Raw genomic sequence first — 24914 nt, 5'->3', positions numbered from 1 at the left:
CCCAGCGTGACGCCAAGACACCTCTCCCACACGCAGCGTTGGCACACAGCAGCTCCTGCCATCCTGTTCAGGCCTCGTCTTGGTTGTTCACGGTGAAGACGGTTTGGATGCAATCCAGCATCCTTTGGGTTTAGCGGGTCAGAGAGGCTCCGTGATCCTTGGTAGCACATCACCTTGCCCTCCTCAAAGGGAAGAGAGCACCTCCTGCACTTCTCCCTGCAGGATGCTGCCCCAGGGCAGCGTGAGGGCTGGGTGTCCCAGCACAAAGCATCGGACACCTGGTGGCACAGCACAGCCACCGCTTCTCCAGCACCACCAAATTCACCTCCAGAATCTCATTCTGAGCTCTCACCTTCACCAGCTGAAGGCTCTCCATCACCCTCACCAGGAGTGAGCTTCTCAGAGTGCCACGGCCTACATAGCAAGGAACAGCGGCTTGCTGAGGATGGCAACTAGAGGCAGACCTTCCCTGGTTGGAGCTGTGCTGCAGAAGGGAAGACAGCTTCAGCCCAAGAAAGCGGTTAGAGTTAATTCAGATAAAGCTGAATTAAAGGCACTGATGTTGCCTTCACTGAGAACATCGATGTGATGGAGCCTTCCTTCCAAAACCAGTCAGGATGCTGAGTGCCACGTGCGGTGCCTGGGTGATGAGTAAAGCAAAGCAGAGCCCAGGCAGGAAAAGCAGAGCAAAGCCCCATCTGGATCAGAGATCTCACATGGATCCACCTACAGCCCATGCAGGCAGTGCCTGCTCTGCTATGGCAAAGGGGCTGCTAATGCAGAATAAATTGTGAGCTCTTACTTCACACAACTTTTAGACAAAGAAGAGAACAAAGGAGTCCTCCAGGCAAAAGTTGTGGGAAATTACGATCATTAATAATTTCTTCAGCTCCAGCTACAAGAGTTTCATCGGTCCTCTGAGGAGGCATCACGCCAACTTTCCAGCCACAGAACCCATCACTCAACACAAGGTACCTGTTTGATCCTCAACAAAACCAAATAGAGATGAAAAGGAACCGATGATGAAGGGCTCATCCCAGCAGCAGGGCACGATGCTCTGAGCATCGCTGGTGCTCAGAGGGCCTGAAACAGCCAGAGGCTCCCTGCTCAGCACAGAGCAAGGAGTGCAGGGAACAACGGCTCACAGGCATCACTTTGGGATTCACCATTTCGTGTCCAAGCGTTGATGTCAGTGATGGAACCCACGGTGACACACAGCCCAATTCTCGCAACTCTGAGCGGCCGCACACGCAGAGGAGACAAAGCAGCTTCAGGAGCTCGGAAAAGGTTCTGGAGTAGAACTGTGATGTTGGCGTGATGATGTCCGCGCTTGAAGACCGCACCGCTTCCTTCCGATGCCTCCTTGCGACACGCGGGAAGGCCGAGCCCCGCGCCCAGCCGTGCCGCACATCGCGGTGCGCAGCCCGGCCCCTGCAGGTGGGACCTACGGGCGGCGCGGTGCTGCCCCCTGGCGGCCAGGCGTGGTACTGCACATCATGGGAGCGCCCGCACGGCCCCGCAGCATCCCGAGCTGCTCCGTAGGGACACTGCCGCCATCCCCGCAGATCCCATTAACCGCACGTCGACGCTTCAGGAGCGGTGCTGCGGAGTGAATGCCCGGAGATGGGGCTCGAGGGAACGGCGAGCTGAGTTGGGAAGTCAAAGGAAGGCCCCAGAGGGCGGTGGGCACGGCACAACTGCCCAGGGCAGCAGGCACAGCCTGAAGCTGCCAGACCTCAGGGAGTGCTGGGACACCACTCTCAACCATAGGGTTTGGGCGGTGTTGTGTGGAGCCAAGGGTTGGACTCTGTGATCCTGTACATCCCTTCCAGTTTGGGACGTTCCACGTTTCTGTGACTCACGTGGTGGCTCATGGCCTGAAGGAAGTGCTGACCCTCAGCTCATCTCCCAAGAAGCACAATGCATTGCACTGTGTCCTCAGCCCATTGACTGCACCTGAGAGCTGCTCTGGACATAGACCCCTATGTATGCTTTGCTGAGTCTAAGCATGGTCCCGTCTACCCAAGTGATAGGAGAACCCCCCACTGCTGACAGCTATGCTTCTCCACCAGCAGCTCCTGCACACTTCTCCTCGTGGAGACCATTTTGATTTGGCCTTATTTTCATACGTCAGGGGCACCAGGTTACACTTCTGACCTCCTACAGGAGGGAGCTCTAAGGAAAGTGGCATGGCCCCCTCTTACATAATCTGTTTGTAGAGTTTCTCCCTTTCCTAAGCACCTGATTTGTTCCAGGCACCAAACAGCAGCAAGTTCTGCACCAGGTGACAAATGGCCACATCCTTACCTGGCCAGGGAGGTGGAGGAGGTGGTTCATTCTGGTCCATGTGGGCTTCCAAACAGCCTGTGCCAGCAGCACAGCCTAGGGCTCACGCAGGGCTCTGCAGATCCTCCTCAATAAGAGGGGAGGGATGGAGCGGTGTGAAGGAACCCAAGTGCACAGCAAGGGCTCTACCTGCACACATCTGCTTTCCAGGTTCTTGGTAAGATCAAAGTGACGAGCATGGAACAAACCAGAACAATGAGCATTAGGACTGAGGACCCACCAAGCTGCATCACAGCTCCAGTGCTCCCCGTGACACCACACCAGAGCAACGAGGTTACCTGGGAACTCCAAACGGAGCTCGTGCTGCTTCTGAAGCGCCCTCCAAGAGGAACGCAGATGGTTTGCTTCTTCAAACCGAAGGGGGGTTGGTGCCCCAGCAGCACATCTATGCGGTAAGGCTCGTTGCTGGCAATTGCAGACGGCTGTGGGAGGGAAGGTTGTTAGCACACTTGTGCTCAGCTGCTGCCCCCTGCGCCGTGCAGCAGCTCGGGGGCTTTCCGCGGCATTGAGCAGTACGGCGCCAGCCCCGCTCAGCTGCCCGTGCCCCGTTAGTGCCCCCGCTTTTCCCCATCTGCTTCTCCAGCACCCTGCGGTTGTCTTTTCTGCACCGATCGCCTTTTATCCTTAATTCCCCCCTTCTCTCTCTCCATCTTCCCGATCTCAGAGCTCGCAGCTCAGGGTGGGGGCGGCCGAAGCGTAACTTCAGAGCTTTGCAGGCGGGCACGCAGCGCTCCGTTTGGGGCAGAGAGCCCCGGCTCCGCTGCGTGCCGCGATCTGTCGTGCAGATGAATTAATTCCAGATTACACGCGGGTGTGGGCTTCAGCCGGGCATCGTTCGGATACCCCGGCTTAGTCACTGCTCCGTGATGGATCTCGTGGTGACAGCCCTCGCCCCTATTGTTCCGAGGTGAGCCCCGTGGCAAGAAACGCGAAGGCGAGAAACAAAAGAAATACAAAGGAAGGTTACGAAAGCGGACCCGGCTCCGCCGGCAGCCACGGCCGGAGCGCAGCGCGGACCTGCGAGCCCCGAGCGAGGCACAGAGAGCGGCAGGGGATCGTCAACTCTTAACATTTTATTTCCGTACTGGGTTAAACAAGGAGCGGAGCAAACCTCTGCCCCGGATACAACAGAACTGAAAGCATTACAGGTACAGAGACTATTGAACACAGAGAGTAGTAGGATAATATTTTTAATACAACGGAATTATAGCATGGTTTTGTGTTGGTTTTGTCGGTTGGTTTTGTATTTTTTTTTTTTTTGTCTTTTTTTTTTTGTTGGTTTTTTGTTTGTTTGTTTGTTTTTTGTCAAACCGGTTTGGAAAATAAATGTAATAGGAACTAGTGCAAAAAAGTTCTAAACATGAAGCACAGTGTATAAAATGGCATAAGAAAACCGTCCCCTCGAGGACACAGTCACTTTCTTATGACAGAGGGGAGAAAGAGAAACAGAAGGGGGGTGGGAACAGAGGGAGGGCAGGGGGGAGGCAGAGGACGAAAGCTGGAAAGAAAGAGAAAACCGGGCGGGGGGGGGGAATTAGAAAGTACTTTGACTTCAGCAGGATGGTTGGTTCACCTCGCGGCGCCGGGAGGCCCCGCAGGTCGAGGCCCCGCGTCCACCGACGGCCCCGAGCGCGTGAGAAGGGTTCGGTCACCATCAGCCCCCACGGGCCGCCCCGGCCCCTGTTCTCCCCTCTGCTCCCTCGGGTCGCTCTTTGCAGCGCTTGCTTTTCCCCGTGAGCCCTGCGGTTCCCTGCCGGACCCGCGGGTCTGATTCCTTCCTATTTAAACTCCCTGGACAACGCTCCGGTTTGAGGGCTTCCCATCGGTGCCGGAGGAGTGATGTGCGGGTCGGGAGGAGCTGGGAGGCAACGGGCTGGGGAAGAACGGAGCGTGGTCACAGGGGTGGCTGCGGGAGGCCGACGGCCACCGGGGCTGCAGTGGTGTCTGCAATGGAGCATCTCTGCAGCCACAGGTGGGACGTCAGGTCTGCAGCTCTGGGGATGGAGGGAGGGAAGACGGGAGGAAGGAAGATAGGAAGGGAGGAGAAAAGAGAGGAAGAAGGAAAAGGTGAAGGGTGGGAGGAAGGAAGGAAGAGAGGGAGGAAAAAAAGGAAATGAGGACGGGAAGAAGAGAGGGGGAGGAAGGAAGGGAGGGAGGAAAAGAAAAGAAGGGAGGAAGGAAAGAGGGAAGAAGGAAGAGAGGAAGGGTGGGAGGAAAAAAGGAAGGAAAGGATGAAAGAAGGAAAGAAGTAAGGGAGGAGGAGAGGAAGGAAGGAAGAGAGGAGAAAGAAAGAAGGAGGAAAGACGGGAAGAAAGGAAGGAATGGAGGAAGGGAAGGAGGAAGGAAGGAAAGAAGGGAAAAAGGAAGGGAGGAAGGAAAGAAGGAAGGCAGGAAGGAAGGAAGCTCTCCAGTTTGCTTTCACCACGGCGCTGCTCAGCCCACTGCCCCCGAGAAACGGCTGGGTGCTGTTTTGCTATTTTGAGTCGAGCTGGTTGGAATTCCTGACAAATTGCTATTCTCTCCAAATCCACCGCCACCAGTTCCAACTGCGAGCAGAAAAAGTGTGATTGATTTTTGTTCTTCTTTCTTTCTTTCTTTTTTGGAAAATGAAACGTTTTGTGGGAAAGGGCAGTTCTGGATACATTTCTGAATGTGAAAAAAAAAAAATTAGTGCTAATTATCAATATGCCTCCTGATACATTTCAAAATGAAAAGAAGAAGGAAACAACCCAAAAAGCCATCTGGCTCGAAACGGCTTTTTGTTTTGCAATTCAAGCATGGACAGCTCCCAAATAAATGCATTTAAAAATGGCAAAACCAAACCCAAATTTCATAAGCTGGAGCCAATTTGTAAAGTAAATAAATAAATATATTGAAAAATTTCGGAGGGTGAGTTTCACTTTACAGCAAGCAAAGTTAGAGCCATCCCTGCAATGGGGCGGCCATGAAGGGCCCATGTTCTGAATGCTGGGGAGGTGGGAACCACACAGCACCATTTCCAGTGCCCCGAGCTGAGCTGCAGCCCAACCCTATGGACATCCAACACTGTGTGTGCAAGGAACTGTGACAGAATGCTTGAGGAATGACCCAGATGGAGCCTGAAGGCCCTGAGCTGCCGGGATCCAGAGCGCAGGGCCGGAGGATTTAAAGTGAGATGGGAGGTTTGGGTTGGATATGAGGAGGAAGTTTTTCACTCAGAGGGCGGTGAGGCACTGTTCACAGGTTGCCCAAGGAGGCTGTGGATGCCCCATCCCTGCAGGCATTCAAGGCCAGGCTGGATGTGGCTCTGGGCAGCCTGGGCTGCTGGTTGGTGACCTGCACACAGCAGGGAACTGGATGAGCATCGTGGGCCTTTGCAACCCGGGCCGTGCTGTGATTCTAAATATACTTGGAATAATGATTTATGCTCCCACGGATGGAAATTCATAGGGCAGCTCCAAAAAACAAAAACAAAAACAAAAAAACCTATAAACAAAATTGCTGGACATGTTGCATAGATTTTCACAGCCGTTTTCTCCGGATAATTTTTCTGTTTCAAATTTGTCTCTTAATTTCTGGGGGTGCTCCTTCCTGGGGTGGTGGCCACGGATCAGATCGTGCTGCAGCGTGAGCTGAGGACGGGCATCCAAGGATGCAGGGAGGGCAGCGGGGAACAGGGCTGCCGTGGGTGGGATGGAGGATGAGAGATATGGGACGTGGGATGCAGAACGTGGGATGAAGGAGAGGGGATGCGGGATGAGGGTGCAGACAGGCAGCCGTGCAGAGCTCCGGGCCGCTCCAACGTGGCAGCACCACCCTGCCCCTGTGCTCACAGCAGCACAGATCGGGGCTCTCAGTTCTTTGCAGAGGAGCCGTCTCCCGGCATCGCCCGCAGCCCTGAGCGGCAGTGAATGAACTGCCCTGACATCTCCTATTGAAGCGAAGCAAAATGTGTTGAACAAAAACCATTTCAAGATGTTTTCAGAGTGTTGCCAAGTTACTCAACATGTTCTGCTTTAGTTGTCAGATGCTTTCAAAGCGATTTCCCTAACTCAGAGCACGAATGGTGAGGGCTCTCCCTGGGAATCTTTTGCCTGGGGCTACCATGGATCTGTATTTTCATAAGAAAAAGGCTCAACTAATGATTAATCTTCACCAGAGGAAGCGGGGCCTTTCTTTGGGATTTTTCTTCAGTTATTTTTAATTAATTTGTACAACTGGCAGCGACATTAAAGCGCGGTGCAGAGGGCTGGCGCAGCAGACGGGCCGTGGCCGCATCCCTGCAGCACCATCCGACCCCCAGCACCGGGGGGGAGAAATCAGATCGGTGAGTGGAAGGAAAGGAGGAGCTCCGTGGGCTGAATTCCTGCATGGGCTGCGTGGGGCTGCGCTCCCCTGGGGATGCTCTGAAAGGGGAACCGTGGGGTTATCAGCTGAGCCTGCACCCGGTCTGCTTTCTGCTTCTCTCTTCTAGCCAAGGCTGATGCGGAGGGTTATCGGGGTTGCAGTGTCAGGGCAGAGGGAAGATTCTTATCTGCTGGCCCTACAGTGTCAGACTGCGCCACGCACCGCTCCCAGCTGCTCCGTCCCGCTCCTCAAACAGCCACGTCTGGATTTGTTTAACGCCATTGGCAAAGCGTTGAATACAGCATATGGTGCCCGAAAACCACAGAACTTATTGACAGCAGCCCAGACTTGCTAAATAAAAGAACTCCTTCCAACAGCCCCGCTCTGTGAAGACTCAGCACTTTCCTCGTAGTCACACTAGGTAATGCCACGGCCCCTCACAGCAGCACCCTGAGCTGGCTGCTCCCTGCCTAGGATCCCCATCCCCGCACCCAAACGCAGCGTCCCCAAGCTGTCCCCGCTGCTGTCACTCTGTGTAGCCATGGGGCAGAGGCCCAGCACCCCCAGCAAGCTGCGGGCAGAGAAAGAGCAGAGCTGAGTCAGGGCCGCATGCTGATGCAGGGCCACGCTTTCTCCCAGATTGGACACAGCCTATCTCAGGGAGAGGTGCCTGGAATCAGCTTCACTCTTGGCAGTACATGAAGAATCTCATTTCCTTAAGAAGGAATGGGACGCGGCTGCTCTCCCTCCTTCGCTCTTGCTGAGTGCCTTCGCTTTTCCCCACAACGCCGCGGTGCCGCAGCGAACGGAGCGGCCCCACTCCTGTTTGCTGAGCTGCTGCACGTCTGAGTTCCCAGCTTGGTGTAAACCAGACTGCAAATACAGGGATGCTGCCGTGAATATTCAAACAAGAATCTCCCTACCTATCCATCCTGGGTGCCATCCATAATAGAATCTGCCTGGGAAACGCTCTGTGCCTCCCACAGGCGTGAGCTCTCCTGCCCGACAGCCCTGCACAACAAGTCCATGGGCTCTGCATCCTCAGGACTTTGGTAACAGGTAACTGGTAGTGTGTAAACATCTCCCCAGAGCTCTGAGGTTCGAGTCGAAGCACAAGTCACACATTCAGCTGCTTTTCAGAGCCTCTTTGGTCTGTGAATGGGCTGGAAACATTGGGAGCAGCCTTTCCTGCAAGGTTCCTGGTGCTGCCCTCCTCCAGGTCAGAAGCAGCACTGTGGGCTTTGCTTCACCTCGCCAGACCAGGAACCAGAAATGCTCACCGCCCTGAACCTCCCCACTGCTCCACAGGGCCCTGGCACGGGTCTGGGCACAGCAGGACAATCCTCATGCCTTCCACAGGGCCACCCTGACCCTACCCTGAGCTGACCTGAAGGGGCAGGGATGGAAGCAGCAGGTGTGCACCCGTGCTGTGACCGCAGCGCCCTGCAGCTGTCTGCAGCCTGCTTCCCCACCTCCTCCGTGCTGCCTGCAGAGCCCTGTGGGCGGATGGAGAATTTGGGAGCTTCGTGGCAGGGAGGGACCTGGTGTCTGTTTGGGGCCCAGAAATGCTGAACTCAGGTATAAAAAGTCTGCATTGACTGAGGCTGCACCTTGCCTGAGCAAGCGCCGCTGCCCCGGGTGGGCTCCTCAATGTTCTCTGATCTGGGGGCAACTATTGATAAAAAGCATTTGGGAGAACTCCCTTCTCCAGCTGGGCCTTATTAGCGCCTCTGCTCTGTGTGGGAGACCATCCCTACCAGCCAGATTTCTCCAGCCCTTCACCCAGTCCTTCTGCCATCCAGTAGATGATTTGTGGCCGCGAAGCATGGAAGGATGCCCTCTGAAGCCTTTCATCCAATTGTTACCAGCCTTGATCCCACTGCAAGCTGAAGACACCCTCAGCTTCACCACGTCTCCCTAACGCCTCCCCGAGAGCAGCCTCTCCCATGGGGAAAGCAAGCAAGAGATGGTAAATGGAACCATCATGTTACAAAGCAGGGAGCGCTGGGCCGAGCGACACCAATCCCACCAGCACCACAGCGCAGCATCCTCCTGCCCCACCGACCCCACCAGCACCATAGGGCAGCATCCTCCAGCCCCACCAGCACCACCAGCAGCAGAAGAAGCCCGGCCAGGCCGTGTAGGGACTGCTTTGCCTTGTTGGGTTTTCCCCAGGGACGGGAAGAGGAGGGTTGCGGAGAGATGCTGTCTCCATACCTTCCCACCCATTTGGGACCACGGGGTGCTGGGCTTTATGGACAGAAGAGAAATGGGGGTTAGGCTGATTTCCACGCTCCTGGCACATAGCTGGTGGGTACCCAAGGCACATGTGGTACCCATGGGGCCACCTCCCGAGGGGTCCCACCCCCTCCACTCCCCATCCCGCCCCACACCGAGCCACCTGGCTGCTGCTGACTGAACCCTTCTCACCGCCGAGTCCCGCAGCCCTGTGCGCATTAGAGACTCTTCATCACGGGGATGCCCCGCGGCGAGCAGCTCTTGGGGGTAATGTGTGGGGGTGTGTCTGTGTGCGTCACCCCCGATCCCGTGCCTCCCATTGGAGGAATAGCATGTGCCCCCTTTCGTGGAAAAAGATCTGGCGTTTCCTCTCGGAGGTCGGCTCTGCCTTCCGCATCACTCGTCCCGCGCCACGCTCTCATCCAAGGAGGGCAGGGTCTCTGGGCCGAGCCCCCCGCCGCCGCCGTGCACGCTCGAGAAAGACACCATGGTGTGGAGGAGCATCAGAACCAGCACGCACAGCCGGATCCTGCTGCTGCCCAGGCGAGACCCTGCGGAGACCGGCAGCAAGGACGGGGAGTGGTGGTACTGGTGGTGGTGGTAGAGATGGTAGTGGTTCTGCCGCTGGTGATGGAGGTGGGGGTCGTGGCGGTGGTAATGGAGCGACTCTGACGCCGTGGATTTGGGGGATGTGTCGGAGCTGCTGTCCGGGGGGTGGTCGCAGGAGTCCCATTGCACCTCGCAGCACTTGGCCTCCTCCTCAGGCAGCTGGCTCTCCAGCAGCCCTGTGGGAAGACCGGGGTCAGTGCGGTGGCACGGAGGGGACCCAGCCCAGGAACCTCCTCCTCCCTCCCTCCCTCCCAAAGAGACTTCAAGACCATAAAGCTCTACGGGCACCCCTGTGAGGTGCACCTCCATCCCTCGCAGCCCCGCTGTTCTTACCCGTGCAGATGAAGCCAGGCAAGCCTCCATAGATCAGCTCGTCGTTGTCCGGTAACACAAACGGGCACCTGGTCTGCACCTCCAGGCAGTATTGCTTGCATGGGATCCGGTGTCGGCACTGTTGTTGCGTCACGTTGAAATACTCGGAGCACAGCCAGGCCTTGTAGACAGCCTAGAGAAAGTCACCAAGAAGGACACGTCACTCCCCAGCACCCCAGAGATGCAGAGAGCTGGGTTAGCAGGAAGAGGGCCCCAATCTCACTTGGAAGTTCTTGTCGGCACGTCTGGGCTGCTTACTGAGCTAACCACCGACTAAAGGAGAACTTGAGAGGCTGCAGAGCTCATCTAATGAAATAAAAATCACCACACAAGTGAACCAACCACACGGCACCAGCCACGGGATGGGCAGGGATGTGCCGAGCTGCTGGCGCCCTCCCCATGGAGCCGCCCATCTTTTGGGCATCTCCGAGTTCTCTGCCTGCTGGAAAAGCCACTCACAAGCACACAGTCGTGCCCACCTCAGTGCCTGCTGTAGCTGCAGAGACGTGGGGCCGGGCACAGCCCTATGGCCACAGTGCAGAGCTCAGCCCCACATCTCCCAGGCACTGGGCACGGGGGAAAGAGCCCATCTGCACTGGAGAAGAGCTCTGAGCAGTGAGCTTCCTCAGGCTGCACCTCCCCAGCATTTCCAGCTCATCCACAAACGTATCATTTAGCAACAAAATGAAGGTCACATTAATGACCACATCCAACTTCCTTTGAAACCAACTAGAAAGGGCTCCCCGCCATTCAAAGGGAATGAATGTCCCTCCTGAGCGTGCTGGGATAAACCCCATGCCCCTCCTTCCAGCTGGATTTTTATTTTCTGGAGGCTTTAAAAACATCTCTTCTTTGTTTCCCCATGTTTTCCATAGATCCTTATCATTGTCTGTTTGGACCATAGTAGTGTCTCAGGATTAATGCTGGTTGGGAAATGCTTGGCAACTTCTTTCTATTGCTTTTCACCCCCCCCCCCCCCCCCTTTTTTTTTTCCTGGAAAATGCCAATTCATGAAAACTAGAATTTTCATGGAAGCGTGCTTTGCTGAAACTTTCATCAGAACAAATTTACTGGGGGCCAGGACGCAATACATGGAGCAGGCAATAGCCCTGTGGCCAGGGCTTCAGCTGGGAAGTGGAGCTCCAGCTGCAGCCCTGCTTTTTCTCTCTGGCCCTCTGGATGTTAATTATTTAGACAAAGTGGAACAGCTCCAGAGGAGGGACTGGCTGTAATCAGCCCACGAGGACACGGCCAGGAGGGAGAGCTCAGAGCTCTGCTTCTGGATCTGCATCTGCCTGAGCTCATTCTCTGGGGCCGAGGAGGAGGGGAGATGGGCAGTGAGCCCATCCCCAACCCCACCGCCTCCTCCTTCTCCTGAACCTCCTTCTCCATGGCTCAGACATGGACTTAAAGGGCTGCAGACCGGGTTCTGTAAGGCTGCAGATAAGCTATTATAGGACTGCAGGTAAGGATAACCAGCCTGCATTCCTCAGGGCCGGCGCTGGGCAGCGGGGAGCCGGGAGGACGAGGCCCAGGGAAGCACATCGCACTGAGCTGCCCCGCGGTGCTCAGCAGGCACGTGGGTTCTGCTCAGAAAAAGGAGCGCCTAGCACTGCTGCAGTGCGACCTCGGCGACACTCAGCAGACCGTTAAGCATTTCGGCAGGTAACGATATGTTAAATGAGGCAGGAAGGAGAACGGGAGAAAGCATCCACTGGCCAGACAGGACAGGACGAGACAGATGATCCGTAAGGTCCAATCTAAGCCACCCTATGACCCTGCAGCTCGGCAAGTCCCCACTTCTGCCCCACAGCCTTGACGTGTGGGTGCAGGCGGGCACGCAGTCCGCATCAGAAGCGGGATCCCGGCGCTCCGTCCCGCCGACGGCTCGGCGCCGTGCAGCCCGGCCGGGCGCGTTCCCCTTTTCCCCGTTAGGGGGCACGGGCGGCACGCACTGCGCTCCGCGGGCACGGAGCGGGCGAGTCCGGGGAACCGGGGGCAGCGGGCATCGGCCCGGCTGTCAGAGCAACAGGAAGAAAAGGCAGCGAGAGCAGCAGCCTCATGAAATGCATCCCCTGCCACAGACGTGCCCCAGTCGAAGCGTTTCAGTCCGCTAGGTGCTCGGGACTTGATTTCTGACCTTCTAAAATAAACTCGTTATTGCGGCTGTCATCTGAGGCAGGGGCTTGGGCTGCACGTATAGGAGGTGCTGCTCCTTCCCTGCTGAGGATGAGTCGCCTAGAGGCACACCGGTGGGCTGGGGAGCAGCTGAGGGATGTGTGAGGCCCGTGGGGACGCACGTGGGGCCGGCCAGGAGCTCAGTGCCCCACACTACATCCAGCCAGGCTGAGTGCTGGGCAGCTGCAGGGCTTGGTGCCTGACAGCCAGCATAGATCAGATGCTCCAAATGGCTGAGGTTGGGTGGGATGAGTTCTCCTGAAAGCCAGAGCCTTTCTGGGGTTACAAACAGGATGCGCTGACTGCACCATGAGCAGCCGAGCTGCACGCAGTGTGTGTTAGTGCATGATCTATGAATATATGGATGTTACAATTAAGAAATGTACAAGAAAGTCAGGCTAAACAGGTTATCATACTAAAGAAGAATGGAGGGAAAGCTTACCCATGTCCTGAGCTCACTGAGAAGACTCCAAGAGGAGCAATCTCCAGAAGAGATCCTTCCCCACTGGCAGTCAGCTCTTAGATGGGGTCTAGGAGAGGTGCAGCCAGGCTCCACCCCTTCCAGTAGCACAGAATTGCCTTCACCTGTGCTCCCAAGGGCTGACTCATGGCTCACCCCAGGTGCTCAATCCGAGGTTCAGGCCGTGATTCAGCAGTTCCCATACTGTTAGGTAAAGCTCATGAAATGTCTCAGGGCAAAAGAGGGTGCTGAGGCACTGTTCACAGGTTGCCCAAGGAGGCTGTGGATGCCCCATCCCTGCAGGCATTCGAGGCCAGGCTAGATGTGGCAGCCTGCTCTGCTGGTTGTTGACCCTGCACACAGCGGGGGGTTGGAACCAGAATGGTCACTGTGGTCCTTTTCATCCCAGGCCATTCTATGACTGTATGATTCTATGAAAAGTGAGCCTGGAAGACAGCAGATAAAGCCTGAGACGCCAGGACTAAAAGCACAGATCCGCTGCCAGACAGCTCACCACTTGCTTTTTGTGAGCGATCTTTTGGGCTTTTCCCCTGAAGCCAGCCTGCCAACAACACAGCACAGAAAGCCACTGAAGCCTCTCTTGCACACTCCCTTCCACGCTCCATGGTTACAAATAATAAATAGCAAATAGGTGACGAGCACAGCTCCTATCCAGCACGCTGCGTTACGCTGAGATCCTGCTGAAGCGTTCGCCAGCCGTGCACACAGCAGCAAACCATCGCCTCCACCCCCATATGGTGCAGGAACAGGAAAGGGACCAAACTGCACACGCAGTGCACGGCCCACACGTGGCCTGCTCTGCTCTGGGAGGACAACATCACCCTGCTGCAGTGGGTCCCCACTTCCCCCATGGCATTTAGCCCCACTGCTGAGGAGGAGCTGCTCCTGCTGCCGGCAGTTATCTCGATGCCTGCAAGTTCTCCTCACTACTTGACCTACATTTTCCCATCCAAAAGTTCATTCCCTTCAATCATCCCATAAATCATCCCTCTCCCTCCTCTGTGTTTACACATTTCTAATATTTGCAGATGTATCACACTCCCCGTTTAGTCATAACTTAGGCGAGCCTGACTGATTTACTGTCACATTTCTTCCCTCCCTTTCATCATCCGTGTCTCTTTCCTGTACTGCTGCTCAGAAGCAGTGACCACCCCAGCTGTGAGCAGACAGGACCCACCGACCACACTGCCCCCTAAGTAGCACTGCCCCAGCCCTGACCATGCTAGGAGAGAAGGAAAAGCAGCTCCACTCAAACCCATGGTCTCCTCCAGACCATCCTCCAGCCTCCACATGGCCACGAGTCACCCAGGGGCACACTGGTGGGCTGGGGAGCAGCTGAGGGATGTGTGAGGTCCATGCAGGATGCACGTGGGATCAGCCAGGCTGATCTCTACCTCCAGCCAGGCTGAGCGTTGGGCATTTCCAGGATTTGGTGCACGCCAACAAGAAGGCTCCAGCATCTTTCCGTCACAGCCACGGCTCCCTGCGCTAAGCACTGAGCTTACAGCTCAGGTTTTCAGCAGCTTTCGATACCTCTGGGCTTATCTCATGCAGCCTGCTTCCTCTTGCTCTTCTAATAGACTTGTGAGAATTTAGGACAGGTGGAGATTTATTCTCTGCTTGACTCACCACGGAGAGCTCGCCCATTTTTCCCTGTCCTCTCGTTTCTGTAGGCAGCAAGTTGGGCTGTGGTGGGTGTTTCTTCCATTCTGCTTTTGCTTTTGGCCGATCTCCAGCCCATCCAAGTGAATACAAGCGATCTGGTCTCCCAGAAGTTCAAAGCACTGCCTGGATGACCATGAAAGGACACGGAGCTCTGCTGCTGAGGAAAGGGGCAAGCACCCGACGCCCCATTTATAGGCAGTGAGGAAGGTGAGCTTACCTGCCTGCACTCAAATCCTGGAGGTGCACAAGAACCCCCCCAAAAGACAGCCTTTCCCTGAGAATTTCCACGCAAAACCAGATAATGGTTCGTTTGTTTGTCTTGAAGTAATCTGATAGGTTTTGATGTCAGTGTTTTGCCAACAGCAGTGAGGGCTGTTGGACTATCCCAGCTACGTTTGGGAGGACCAACGCAGGGATGGAGGAGCATCCCTGGCACTCACCCGGGTAATGGCTGTAATTAACCCAACAAGCAGCTGCTCTCCCACCAGAGCAGGACACGGAGCTGGAGATGAGTCCTGGGAAATTCTGCTTGTGGCTCAAAATCTGCTTCTCCACACAGGGATTTGCAGACCGAAGGGGAGAGAGACAACGAGGGCAGGGAAAAAAGCAGGAAATCCATCTGCAAATCTATCTTGCCCTGCAAAGACAAGGCAGACCTGCTGCCATCGCTGTGCCTGAGCAAGGCAGTGTGTCCCTGTGCAGGTGAGCAGATGCTGCCCTCCTGCTGCACAGGAGGCCGGCAAGGAGTGGCTGCAATCAGCTGTTCTGCCAGCTGCAGGCAAATTGGGGGCTTGGAGAAACCACGCCTGAGTTTAGAGCTTGGCAAAGCTGCTCAGAGCAGCACTTAATCACAGTAATATTGGGCAGTGCTGGGAGAAGGCACCGAGGTCAGCTCTGCAGAACAATCCAGGAGCGCTGGGGTGGATCTGCTCTGCACGCTGCTCTGCGCTCGTGCCCTTCCTCCTCCTCCTCCTCCTCCTCACTGCTGGTGCCACTGAGCTCATGGCAGCTGTCTGTCTCTGGGGCCACAAAAACAGCAGCAGTGCCACTGCACCCAGAGCCAGCAGGTCGTGCCTGCGGTGCCCCATGTCCCCATCCTGAAGATGGAGCTGCCCGCACCGGAGGAGCCGCTCTCAGCACTCGCCTCTCCACCACGGCCTGCCATGAGCATCTGGAGTGGCTGCGCCTCATTAATCTTGGACACAGGGAAATGAGTACTGCTAATGAGCCGCTTGGGCACCTCTCCAAGCTCTGGCACATCAGGCTGCAGCGGGGGAAGCAGGGCTCGGCAGGGGGAGAGAAGAGCCCCCTGGATGGCAGAGGATTAAGGGAATGCTCGCTAGCGGCCGGCCAGGAGTCACAAACACAGCCTGCAACGTCCAATTAGCGCTGTATTCAATTACCGCTGCCTGCAATTCTGACATTAACGATGTCGAGCTTTTTAAGCAGCGTTGTATTTTTTTCTCATTAGCCCTGCTATAGGCTGTGCTCACATCATATCGGGAACAGCTGTTTTTTCGGTAACTTTGATATTCCCGGAGCTGTGCCGTGGCCGCGTTAGCCTGGCTCTGCCACATTCACGAGCTCTGCTTTGGGGTGGGAGGGGGGGAACTAAAAACACAACTTTGTGCAGTTTCTTTTTTTTCTTCATGCTGTTTTTTACGGTGTTTTCCCGTGCCTGGTGCTGACAGTGCTGGAGCCAAGCATCCTCCGTCTCATCCAGGGCGGCGGCACCATGAAGGAGAGCCATCTGCACCCCAGGAGCAGACCTCACCCCAGCCTCACCACCCCAGGATTACCCCACAGCACTGTCCGTCTGCTCCCAGCACTGCTGACCTTCGTGACTGCAGGAAGAAACACGCTTTTAGCATCTTCACTTGAATGCCCAGTTCTTGGAATAAAGAAGCCAGCATAAAGCCCTTTCTTTTATAGATGATACAGCCTCCCTAGTAAGAAACCCTCCTCAGAGCAAGCCAGAGACATAAGTGGCCCCCTGAGCTCATCTCTTTCAAAACTCAAAGAAAGCAGCTTTTCAGCACGACCTCCATGCACCTCCACTGCTCGGAGAAATCCTCTCTCCGCACCGCAGATCAGATGCAGACACGTGGACAGGGGAATAGCAACCCCTGGATCTCTGCACATGCATGCACGCATTTGACCATTGTGGGGATGCTGGGAAAGGGGAAAACGTGGGGCTTAGGTTGTCTGGTTCACCCAAAGAGAAAGACATGAGAAGGACAGACCTGGGGCCATACGTAGCACTGATGCTGCAGGATGCATCCTGTGCAGGGCAGCACTGAAATCCCCTCGGCTCAGCCCCAGCTCAGCACCAACAAACCGAGCACAGAGCAGCACTTCAGCCCACGCTCATCCCAGCAAATGAGGGATCGCTCTTATTTGCAGTCTGTATCAGAACAGGAAGCATCCCCTGGGAATGAGGCTGGGTGTGCACTTTGGGGACACAGCCCTGGGTACCTCAACCACCTCAACCTTACGGTACGGCTCCTTAACGTCACCACTGGATGACGGGAGAGGCAGCAGCCCCTGCACTGACAGCAGGCAGCCCGGTGCAGGAACCAGGCAGCGTGGGACCTCAGACCACTGCTCCTCCATCACAGCCCCCAGTTTGCCCAGCGCAGCCTTGCCACGGTGGCCCTGCTGCCACCAGGGTCTGGCCATGTGCCCCTGCTTTTGATACCACCCCACTTCTTCAGACCACTCTGATTGCTAAGAAACAACACTGCCATTTAATTACTCAATGCCACCTTGGGGTAGACGTGTCCTTCCTCCCAGTGGGGACTCGATGGGGTGGAAGAGCTCCTGAGAGTGCAGACCCCAGTCTGTGCCATGCCTCTGTGATGCCGGCGGAGCGCTTGGTGCCCGCAGCCAGCTCCGTCCCCTCTGCCCACGCTCGGGCAGCGTCTGGGACAAAGTGGCCCCAGTCTTGGTGGGCTGCCTGCAGGCAGTGCTGTAAAACAAATGTATTGAACGCAAACAAAATGCACACTGAGTCTTATAGAAGCAGGCCCCATTGTGCTGCAGGACGCGGGGAGCAGACAGGCGCTGTCCTGAGAAACTTCAGATGCACATGAACCCGAGAGCAAAGGCAGAAGGCAGCAGCGCTCCCACGCAGCAAGAGGGGCGGCCGTAAATCCTGGCAGCTGCTTTCTGTCCCCTTTTAGAAGGAGTTTGGCCAGGCTTGAGAGGGGAGAGGGGCAGCAAGGCAGCGCGGCCTGGGGAGCGTGAAGGTATGTGTGGGAAGGGGATGGAGGTGGGCAGCAGGCAGGGACGTGCAGCTGGTGGCCAGCGAGTGGGGACTGGGCTGTCTGGAGCCAAGACGGGGCATCCTCAGGGCTGTAGAGATGGAGGGATGGGAACACTGGGATGGATGGCACTGCGTGCACCAGGTGTGCCGAATGCAGCAGTGCTCCCCAGCCAAACCACTGCTCCCTGGGCACATCTGCACCGTCACCGGGGGGGGGGGGGAGGGGACATCACTGCATCCCCCCTCCTTGGCTGCCCCGCAGCTGATCAGCACCAACACACCGGGACACACGCAGGAGCCCGCTGATCCTCACTGGGATTCCCCACCACTTGGGCACCCAGGCACAGACCCTGGCATCCAGCAGGCACCGTTCCTATTGACAACAACCATCCACAAAGCCTGACTCCAGGGACGAACAGACCAACGTCACAGCAAGGCCCAGACGTGCAATGAAGTTACCCCGGCGCACAGCCGCTGCCTCCCTGAGCAGCTCTCCCTGCTGCAGCTGCTGGGGAAGTGCCGGGGAGCTGCAGCCTCGCTGCTGGCTGGCTGATTAGTGACAAAGTGATTAAAGACAGTTATGGAGATGAAGATGATGATGATGGCAGAGTCGGGACAGATGGAAAAAATCGGGTGCCCGCCGTCTATTAGGAGCGCTTGAGGAATTCACCCCCATTAGATACTGCTGCAGCTGGGATTCAAAAGCAGATTAAACATTTATACAGATAATGAGAACATCCTGTTACATTAGATAGGATATAAAAAAATAAGGGCTAGACACTTCAGTGCCACACACGACAAATTACCCACGGCAGGCTGCAGCCAGGAGAAGTCTCTCCGGCACAGAGGGGTCTCCTCGGCTCACCAGGCTCACCCTGGCCTTGCTCAGGAGCTTGATGGTGTTGAGCACCCTGCATGGCCCAACTGCTGTGCCCCTTGCTGTGATGCAAGACGGGTTTTAAGGCACACACCACCCACATGCAGAGAACCAGACTGCACAGCGCTGTGTGAAGATTCATTACCTCCTGTGATTAATGGCGGCGCCACCCCAGGGAGCACTGGGGAGAGAAGTCCAGCAAGATGCCACCGAGGCCAAGACCACAACCAGCTCCAGCACCTTCATCACTGTGCAGGAGAACCGCCCGTTAATTGCATGCACTGATGCTGCCCAGCAAGGAGTTGCTGCAAACTGGTGGGGATCCACAAAAAAAGCACTGCTGCACGTGGCATCAGCGACACAGCAAGGACCTCCCCAGCAGGAGACATCCCCCAAAGCACCCAGGGCTGGGATACAAGCTGGAGGCCGTGGCTTATCCCCCCACTCAAGTTCTCGCAGCATTTTCCCATTCCTAGCTGCCCCTGCCCAGTACCCATTTACCAGCTGCTCTCAGAGGCTGCCGTGCAGAGATGTCAGCTGTGATGCCCAGCACGTGCCTTCCTCCTCGGGGATGCGTGGGGCAGGCGGTGCTTCCTTCCCCAGCAGCACTGCGATGCTCACCGGGCAGAGATCTGCAATGCACGAATCCTGCCAGGGATGCCACTGCCACATCGGCAAAAGCCCAGGGAAGAGAGAAGGGGAAGGGGAGCAGGGCCCGCGGGCAGGCAGGGTCGGCTCCTTCCCACCCAAGCAGCCTCCGTGTCTCATTCACAGCTTCGCTGTCCCTTAGTCATTGCCCTTCAAACGACAGCGGAGCCCTGCTTCCTCCGTGCAGAGCCACGCATGAGCCGCATCCTAATGGCATCCCGGTGACAGCCCAGGTGCATCCTGCCTGCTGCCAGCACAGGAAAACCCCGCGGGCATCGCCGCCACGGAGCCCCGCTGCCTTTGGGGCTTCACGCCCTGCCATGAGCTCCCGCACCAGGCGCAGTGCCTCGGGGTGCCACAGCGCATCGGGGCTGCACGAGGCAGCGTAACACTACCAGGTCCCCTCGTCTGCAGCGACAGCACGTCCGGCTGCCTGTCACACAGCCCCAGCATGAGGTGGCCCCGCTCCAGCCCAGCAGCTCGCCAGCACGCAGCCTGCCGGCACGGGGCACGTTCTGCTGAGCTCACCGCCCGCTGCCCGCAGCCCAGCAGCAGCTCACACGCCGGATGCTCTCCAAAGCCATCGCCTCCAGCTGCCGGAGGCTCGGGGAGCTGCTCCAGCCTCGCCCCACATGTCCTGCTTGGAGGCGCAGGGCTGCTCGGCACCACGGCACGCGCCTGCAGCACGCAGGCACTGGAGCAGCGCTGGCACCTGCGTCACTTGTAGCTGCCCGGTGACGGCCGATGGACACGGAGCTCTCACCCTCCCATGCACCATTTGCTAACCCGGCTGGTGCTGCACAAAGTCTGGCTGCGGTCAGAAACTTGGATCGGTTTTCTTTCCTTTTTCCTTTCTGCCCTGTGGGATTCACCAGCAAAATGCCCCCTTTGCACGACACGACAGCCCATTCATTTTCTGCCTCTCCCGTTTTACTTGCAGAAGTCCCTGCCCATCTCTGATGTGAGTTTTCAAAGGTCTTGCATGAGGTGTATGAACTGTGCCTCGGTTGCTGCAACTGCACACCAACTGCTCGCCAACTGCACGCTCCTTTGGTTCAGATTCCTTCTTTTTAATCACATCGTGGTGCAGGGCTGAAAGAGATTACCTCTGTTTATAGGGGATGGGCGTGCAGGGCTGCGCTGCATGCTCGGCTAAGCCCGCACATATGGCCTCTGCTAAAATTGCCAATTTAAGTACTGCACTGATCCACTGCTTATTTGGGATTTTTTTTGTTCACCTCATGAAATGTGAGTAATGCCGTCACCAGCAAAAAGCAGTTCTGGGGAGGACACACCACTTTTCCTTTTGTTTTCAGCTACCCAGGGTCATGGCTGTCAGCACACCTCTCAGGGCACCTCAGACCCCTCCTGCTGCAGGTGGCTGCTGCAGCCTCTGCTCCCATCCCTCCACTCTGTCCCCCTGTGCCAGAGCAAGAAAACAGCGGGGCAGAAGTGCAGCTGAGCCAGGCCATCCCCACGCCGTGTCCCGGCTGAGGAGACCAAACTCCATCTCTCATTGCACTGCCTGAAAACCTTGGAGGGGAGAGGGGGGTTGTTAAAGCTGTGCCCTGCTCCCTAGCAGATAATGAGGAAATTATGGGGACGGAGCCAGGGCTGCAGGGTGATGCAGTGCCAGCCCCGCACTCAGAGAAGCCCTGCTAATCTAATCTGCCTTGAGATGCTACAGGTCCTGCCCAGGCGGCTGCCCGGCATCGCCCAGCAGCTCCCGCCTGTCAGGCTTTCTCCCTCTGCAGCTTTGTTTCTCGCAGCTTAATGAGTCCCTCCATCCCATAGATCTTTATTTGCCCTAACGAGGGTGGGGATGCGTGCTTTTCGGAGTGCTCTCCGGGCGGCGATTGGCTGCGTCGGGCAGCACACGCGCAGTGCCACCGCCTTTAAAGCAACAAACATCTCATTTCACGGCAGCTCAGCGAGAGGCAGCGCTGCATTCTGTCTATCCAGAAAGACAAGAAAACAAGGGAAAAAAAATCAGCCTGAAGGATCCCACGGGACGGCGGCTCAAAGCAGCAGGGGATTCCCCCTGCTCTGCATCCTGCAAAGATGGAGCGGATCGCTCGCGTGCGCAAAGGCTCCCGGTGCCCCGGGCGTCCCCAGGGGGATGCGGCCACAGCACCCACCGTGCTTGTGGGTCTCCAGCTGCCAGAGCCCTTCTGAGCACAGCCACCGTGTGTGCAGAGCCCCTCATGCCCCGCAGCCACAAAGGGTACGAGACAAGCAGGAGGAGGGCAGCAGAACTGACACGCTCACCCAACACACGGGGAGCCTCCAGGTGTCTGAGTGGCACCCACACTTCAGTTAAAGCAGCACAGCCCACATCTCCACGCTGGTTCACTGTTTCCCAGTTCCCCAGTGCTGCTCTCTGAGCTGTGCTGCTCCCTGGGGACATCACTGCTGGGGAGGACTTGGCCCTGCAGCGGGACAGCGGCTGAGGAGTGCACAGGTGAGCAGGATGGAGCTGCTGGCATCCCATCTTCCAGCCCCTGCTGTGGAGCAGGAAGGTATGAATGGAGGCAGGGTCAGATTGTTGGCCACCTCCCTGTTGTATTTTTCTCCTCTCACTTTTTGCTGTCACTGACCCGTGCATTCTGCCACCACTGGGCAGCAGCTCTCTGCTGTTGCTGCACGCAGGCATTCACTCCAGCAGCACAAAGCCAAAAGCAGCATCAGAAAACGCGATATTATTCAGTGCTTGGGCAGAGGTTGCAAAGCCTGGCTGTTTCAAAGTCCCGCCAGGCAATGCTGCCAGCCCAGCCCTGCTGAGCCACAAGGAAACAGGGCCAGAACGCACCAAACTGAGTCTGGACCCACGCATACAGAGAGGGCAGGGCTGAGCTTTCCATTGCTGAAAGCCCCCAGGCAACTCAGTGCAGACAGAAGCACCTCAAACAAGCAGCCTGATGCTCACCAGATGCTGAAAAGAGAGGGAGAGCCGAGAGATTGCGTGGGCAATTGCAAAATTCAGGCATGGGAAACTCCCTGCATCTTGCACGGTTGAGTGCTCACAGGTTGCACGTGCTGCTCACACCCTCCTGTTGCTGCCCAGAGCTGTGCTCACAGATGCTGCAAGGAGGAGAGTGTGTGTGACAGCGGGTGAGTTGGGAGCTGCCTTCAGCTCTGCATCTCCCAAGCTCGCTTCCTGCTTTCTCATTGAGGATGCTCAGCCCACGGACACCGAAGGAAAACTCATCCGAGCCAGGCTCTGTTTCTAGTGCTCTGGAGTCAGTGAGAACCCCTCCTTACCATAGACCAGGTCTATTTTCTCTTTCTGATCACTGCTCTCGAGGTCTCTGTACCAGGGAGGTCCATCCTGGGGAGCAGGAGTAGGGAGCTCTGCCGAAACCCCACCTCATACATTGTGTTCAGGCTCCTTCTGCTCTCCTAAAAAACCAACCTCTTCTCACCATCCTTTAATGCCAGTGGGATAACACTGGGTGAAGGAACTCCCCAGCGGAACCACTGGTGCCAGCTCGGTTTGTACACAAGCTTGCCCACGTCCCCATGCCCCTGGGCATACTCAGGCACCTTGCAGAGCCTGCTCCATCCCTCCAATCTCCTCCTGCACTCCGCTGAGCCCACTGGGCACCATTGGCACACACGTGGCATGAGGTACATTGCCTCCTTTGCTGCCAGGAGCAGAGCAGCAACACCAAACCCTTTGGTGCAAGTGGAGTACTAAGGAGCTGCAAAACCACAGGGAGAAGTTCAGTAAGCAAATTGCAATTACCTGGCTTGGCACCAGCCCAGCATGCCAACACCAGCTGCCTCCCAACAATGGCTCCATGCAGGAGGTGCTGAGAAGCCCAGCAGCACCACACGGCCATGCCCTCGGTGAAAGGCACCACCCCCAGCAGGTCTGTGCTTCCCCAGGAGAAAACAATGCTCCAGGAGCTGCTGTGCAGCTCCATGTGTCCCTTGACATGCTCCAGGCAAGGGGCAGCCCCATCCCACTCCCAGGAATGCTGTGCCTGCAGCCCTCTGGGGTGATGCACACACACAGTGCCTTGCTATGGCACTCCTGCTGCACCCAGATGCTGCAGGTTAATTACTGGGACCGCTGAGCTTCCTGGAGACAGCACTGAAGGGAGGGGAAGGAAGAGGAACGCCCAAGAGGTGCAACATCTAGCCCATGAGATGCTAGGAAAGCAGCCCTGTGACTTTAGGAAAGTGGGCTGCCCTGCAGACCTCTGCTGTGCTGACAACAATGCCTGCAAGACTCGGGCTCTGCTACCTTCTACGGGTGCAGCAGGGCATGGAGATGGGGCCACACGTTGGAGTACAGCCCCAAAGGCAGGGCTGGTGATACCTGCCCCGGAGCGAGCTCCCGGCCCCCTGTACCATGCATCCTGGGCTGGGGCAGCAGGTGATGCTGGGTGACACCAACCAGTCCAACCCCCAGGACAAGGGGGTGAGGTGCTGGGAGATGTCTGAGCACCCACTGCGCCCATGGGGAGGGGGCTCTGCTCTGTGGTTCATCTCGGGTCACTGCCGTCTGTACATCCTGTACAGCAGTGCACAGGGAAGGCCCTGCGCTGCCCCAGTGCTCTGTGCAGGCCAGAGGCAGAGATGAGAAGTCCCACACCTGATTTACTCAACCTGCATGCGTTCCTGAGGTCTGCAGTGTGTGTGTGTGAGAGTGGTGGGTGCGAGGGGATGCTCAGCACTGTGCCACATCCCAAGGCTCCAGTCCCACACCGTGGATTTAGGGGCCAGTATGGGGACATGAGGGCCCGGAGCTCCAGCACCCCATGCTGCCACGGCTAGGACCCCTGCCTGGTGCCCCATCCCTTCCCCTTCCCCCTCCCCACGATCCCGGCCCATTTCACACAGCCGCACGGCAGAGAACCCTGGCAGCGCGGCGGGGCCCCGCTCCTACCTTGCAGTCTCTGATGCAGGACCTGACCGAGTACTCGTCCGACTGCAGGTACTTCTCCAGCAAGAGGTCGAACTCCTCGTATTTTTCCTGAGCGTGTTGGTCCAGGCGCTGGTAGGCCTGCACGCAGCTGCTGCACGCCTCCCCGCCCAGCGCGCCTGCCGCCGCCGCCACCAGATCCACCATCAGGTTCTCCACGCTGCAATCCAAGCTGTCCGGGCCTCCCATTTCCCGCAGCAGGTCCCAGATCGTGTAAGTATCACAAAAGGAGAGGTTGAAGTTCCTAAAGTACGCCTGTAAGAAGTTCCTCTTGGAGGAGGGCGAGGAGAAGAGGGCGGTGGCGGGCGGCGAGCGCAGCGGCACGCCGGCGAAGGAGCCCAGCAGGCGCTGCAGGGAGTGCAGCCGGGCGCACGCCGAGTCCAGGTCCGCGCGGGCTGCGGGGCACGGCGCGGGGCCCGGCGCGCGGCTCAGGTTGCCCAGGAACGCCTCGCAGCTGCCGGCGGGCGGCTCCTGCAGCGCTCGGGCCGTTCGGCCCCGCGGCCTCCCCGCGCCGCTCCGCTCCCGCGCGCGCAGCTTGGCCCCGGCGCAGAGCCACAGATGGTCGGAGAGGAGCACGGTGAAGAAGAGGAGGGAGGCCAGCGAGAGGCGCCATTTCTGCGCCCGCTCGGGGTCGGCCACGGGTTTGTCGCTGCGGCGCGGCGCGCAGCACACCGCCCCGCCGCCGGCGCCCCCGCGGGGGTACATCCAGGCGCCGCGGATCATGCCGCGGGGGCGGCGCGGGGGTCCTGCGGCCGCGCTGCCGCCAATGTCACCTGCGGCCGCCGCGCCGCCGCCGCTCCGCCGCCGCCTCCATGCCCGCGCCTACAGGCCGCCGCCGGCCGTGGCATGGTGCGGCGGGAGGAGGAGGAGGAGGAGGAGGAGGAGGAGGCGGCGCCGGCTCGGCCCCGCTCCCGGCTCCGCTCCCGGCCCCGCTCCCGGCCCCGGCCCGCCGCGCGGGGGCATGCCCCGGCCCCGCTCT

At 57.5% G+C, this 24914-nt stretch overlaps 1 protein-coding gene across 1 annotated transcript; it reads right to left on the bottom strand.

Moving 5' to 3' along the window:
- Positions 1-48: 48 nt before the first annotated feature.
- NALF2 (NALCN channel auxiliary factor 2) lies at positions 49-24675 on the bottom strand. Its single transcript, XM_048959655.1, has 4 exons — positions 23900-24675; positions 9853-10024; positions 2625-9695; positions 49-2499 (listed from the first exon to the last, which is right to left on the bottom strand). Exons 1-3 carry the CDS (start codon positions 24656-24658, stop codon positions 9307-9309), a joined length of 1320 nt encoding a protein of 439 aa, XP_048815612.1. The 5' UTR covers positions 24659-24675; the 3' UTR covers positions 49-2499; positions 2625-9306.
- Positions 24676-24914: the final 239 nt, after the last annotated feature.

This window comes from Lagopus muta, chromosome 13 (assembly GCF_023343835.1).
Source record: "Lagopus muta isolate bLagMut1 chromosome 13, bLagMut1 primary, whole genome shotgun sequence".
Lineage (NCBI taxonomy): Eukaryota > Metazoa > Chordata > Aves > Galliformes > Phasianidae > Lagopus > Lagopus muta.
The sequence above is the reverse complement of the archived record's forward strand: the minus strand, read 5'-3'. Positions and strand labels throughout refer to the sequence as shown.

Bases quoted from the DNA above. Each gene is read 5' to 3' on its own strand.
- NALF2 (XM_048959655.1), bottom strand. From the start codon at position 24,658: ATGATCCGCGGCGCCTGGATGTACCCCCGCGGGGGCGCCGGCGGCGGG. The intron at 10,025-23,899 runs GTAGGAGCGGGG...GACTTTCTCTAG, and splicing joins CCTGCATCAGAGACTGCAAG to GCTGTCTACAAGGCCTGGCT. The intron at 9,696-9,852 runs GTAAGAACAGCG...GTCTTCCCACAG, and splicing joins GCCTGGCTTCATCTGCACGG to GGCTGCTGGAGAGCCAGCTG.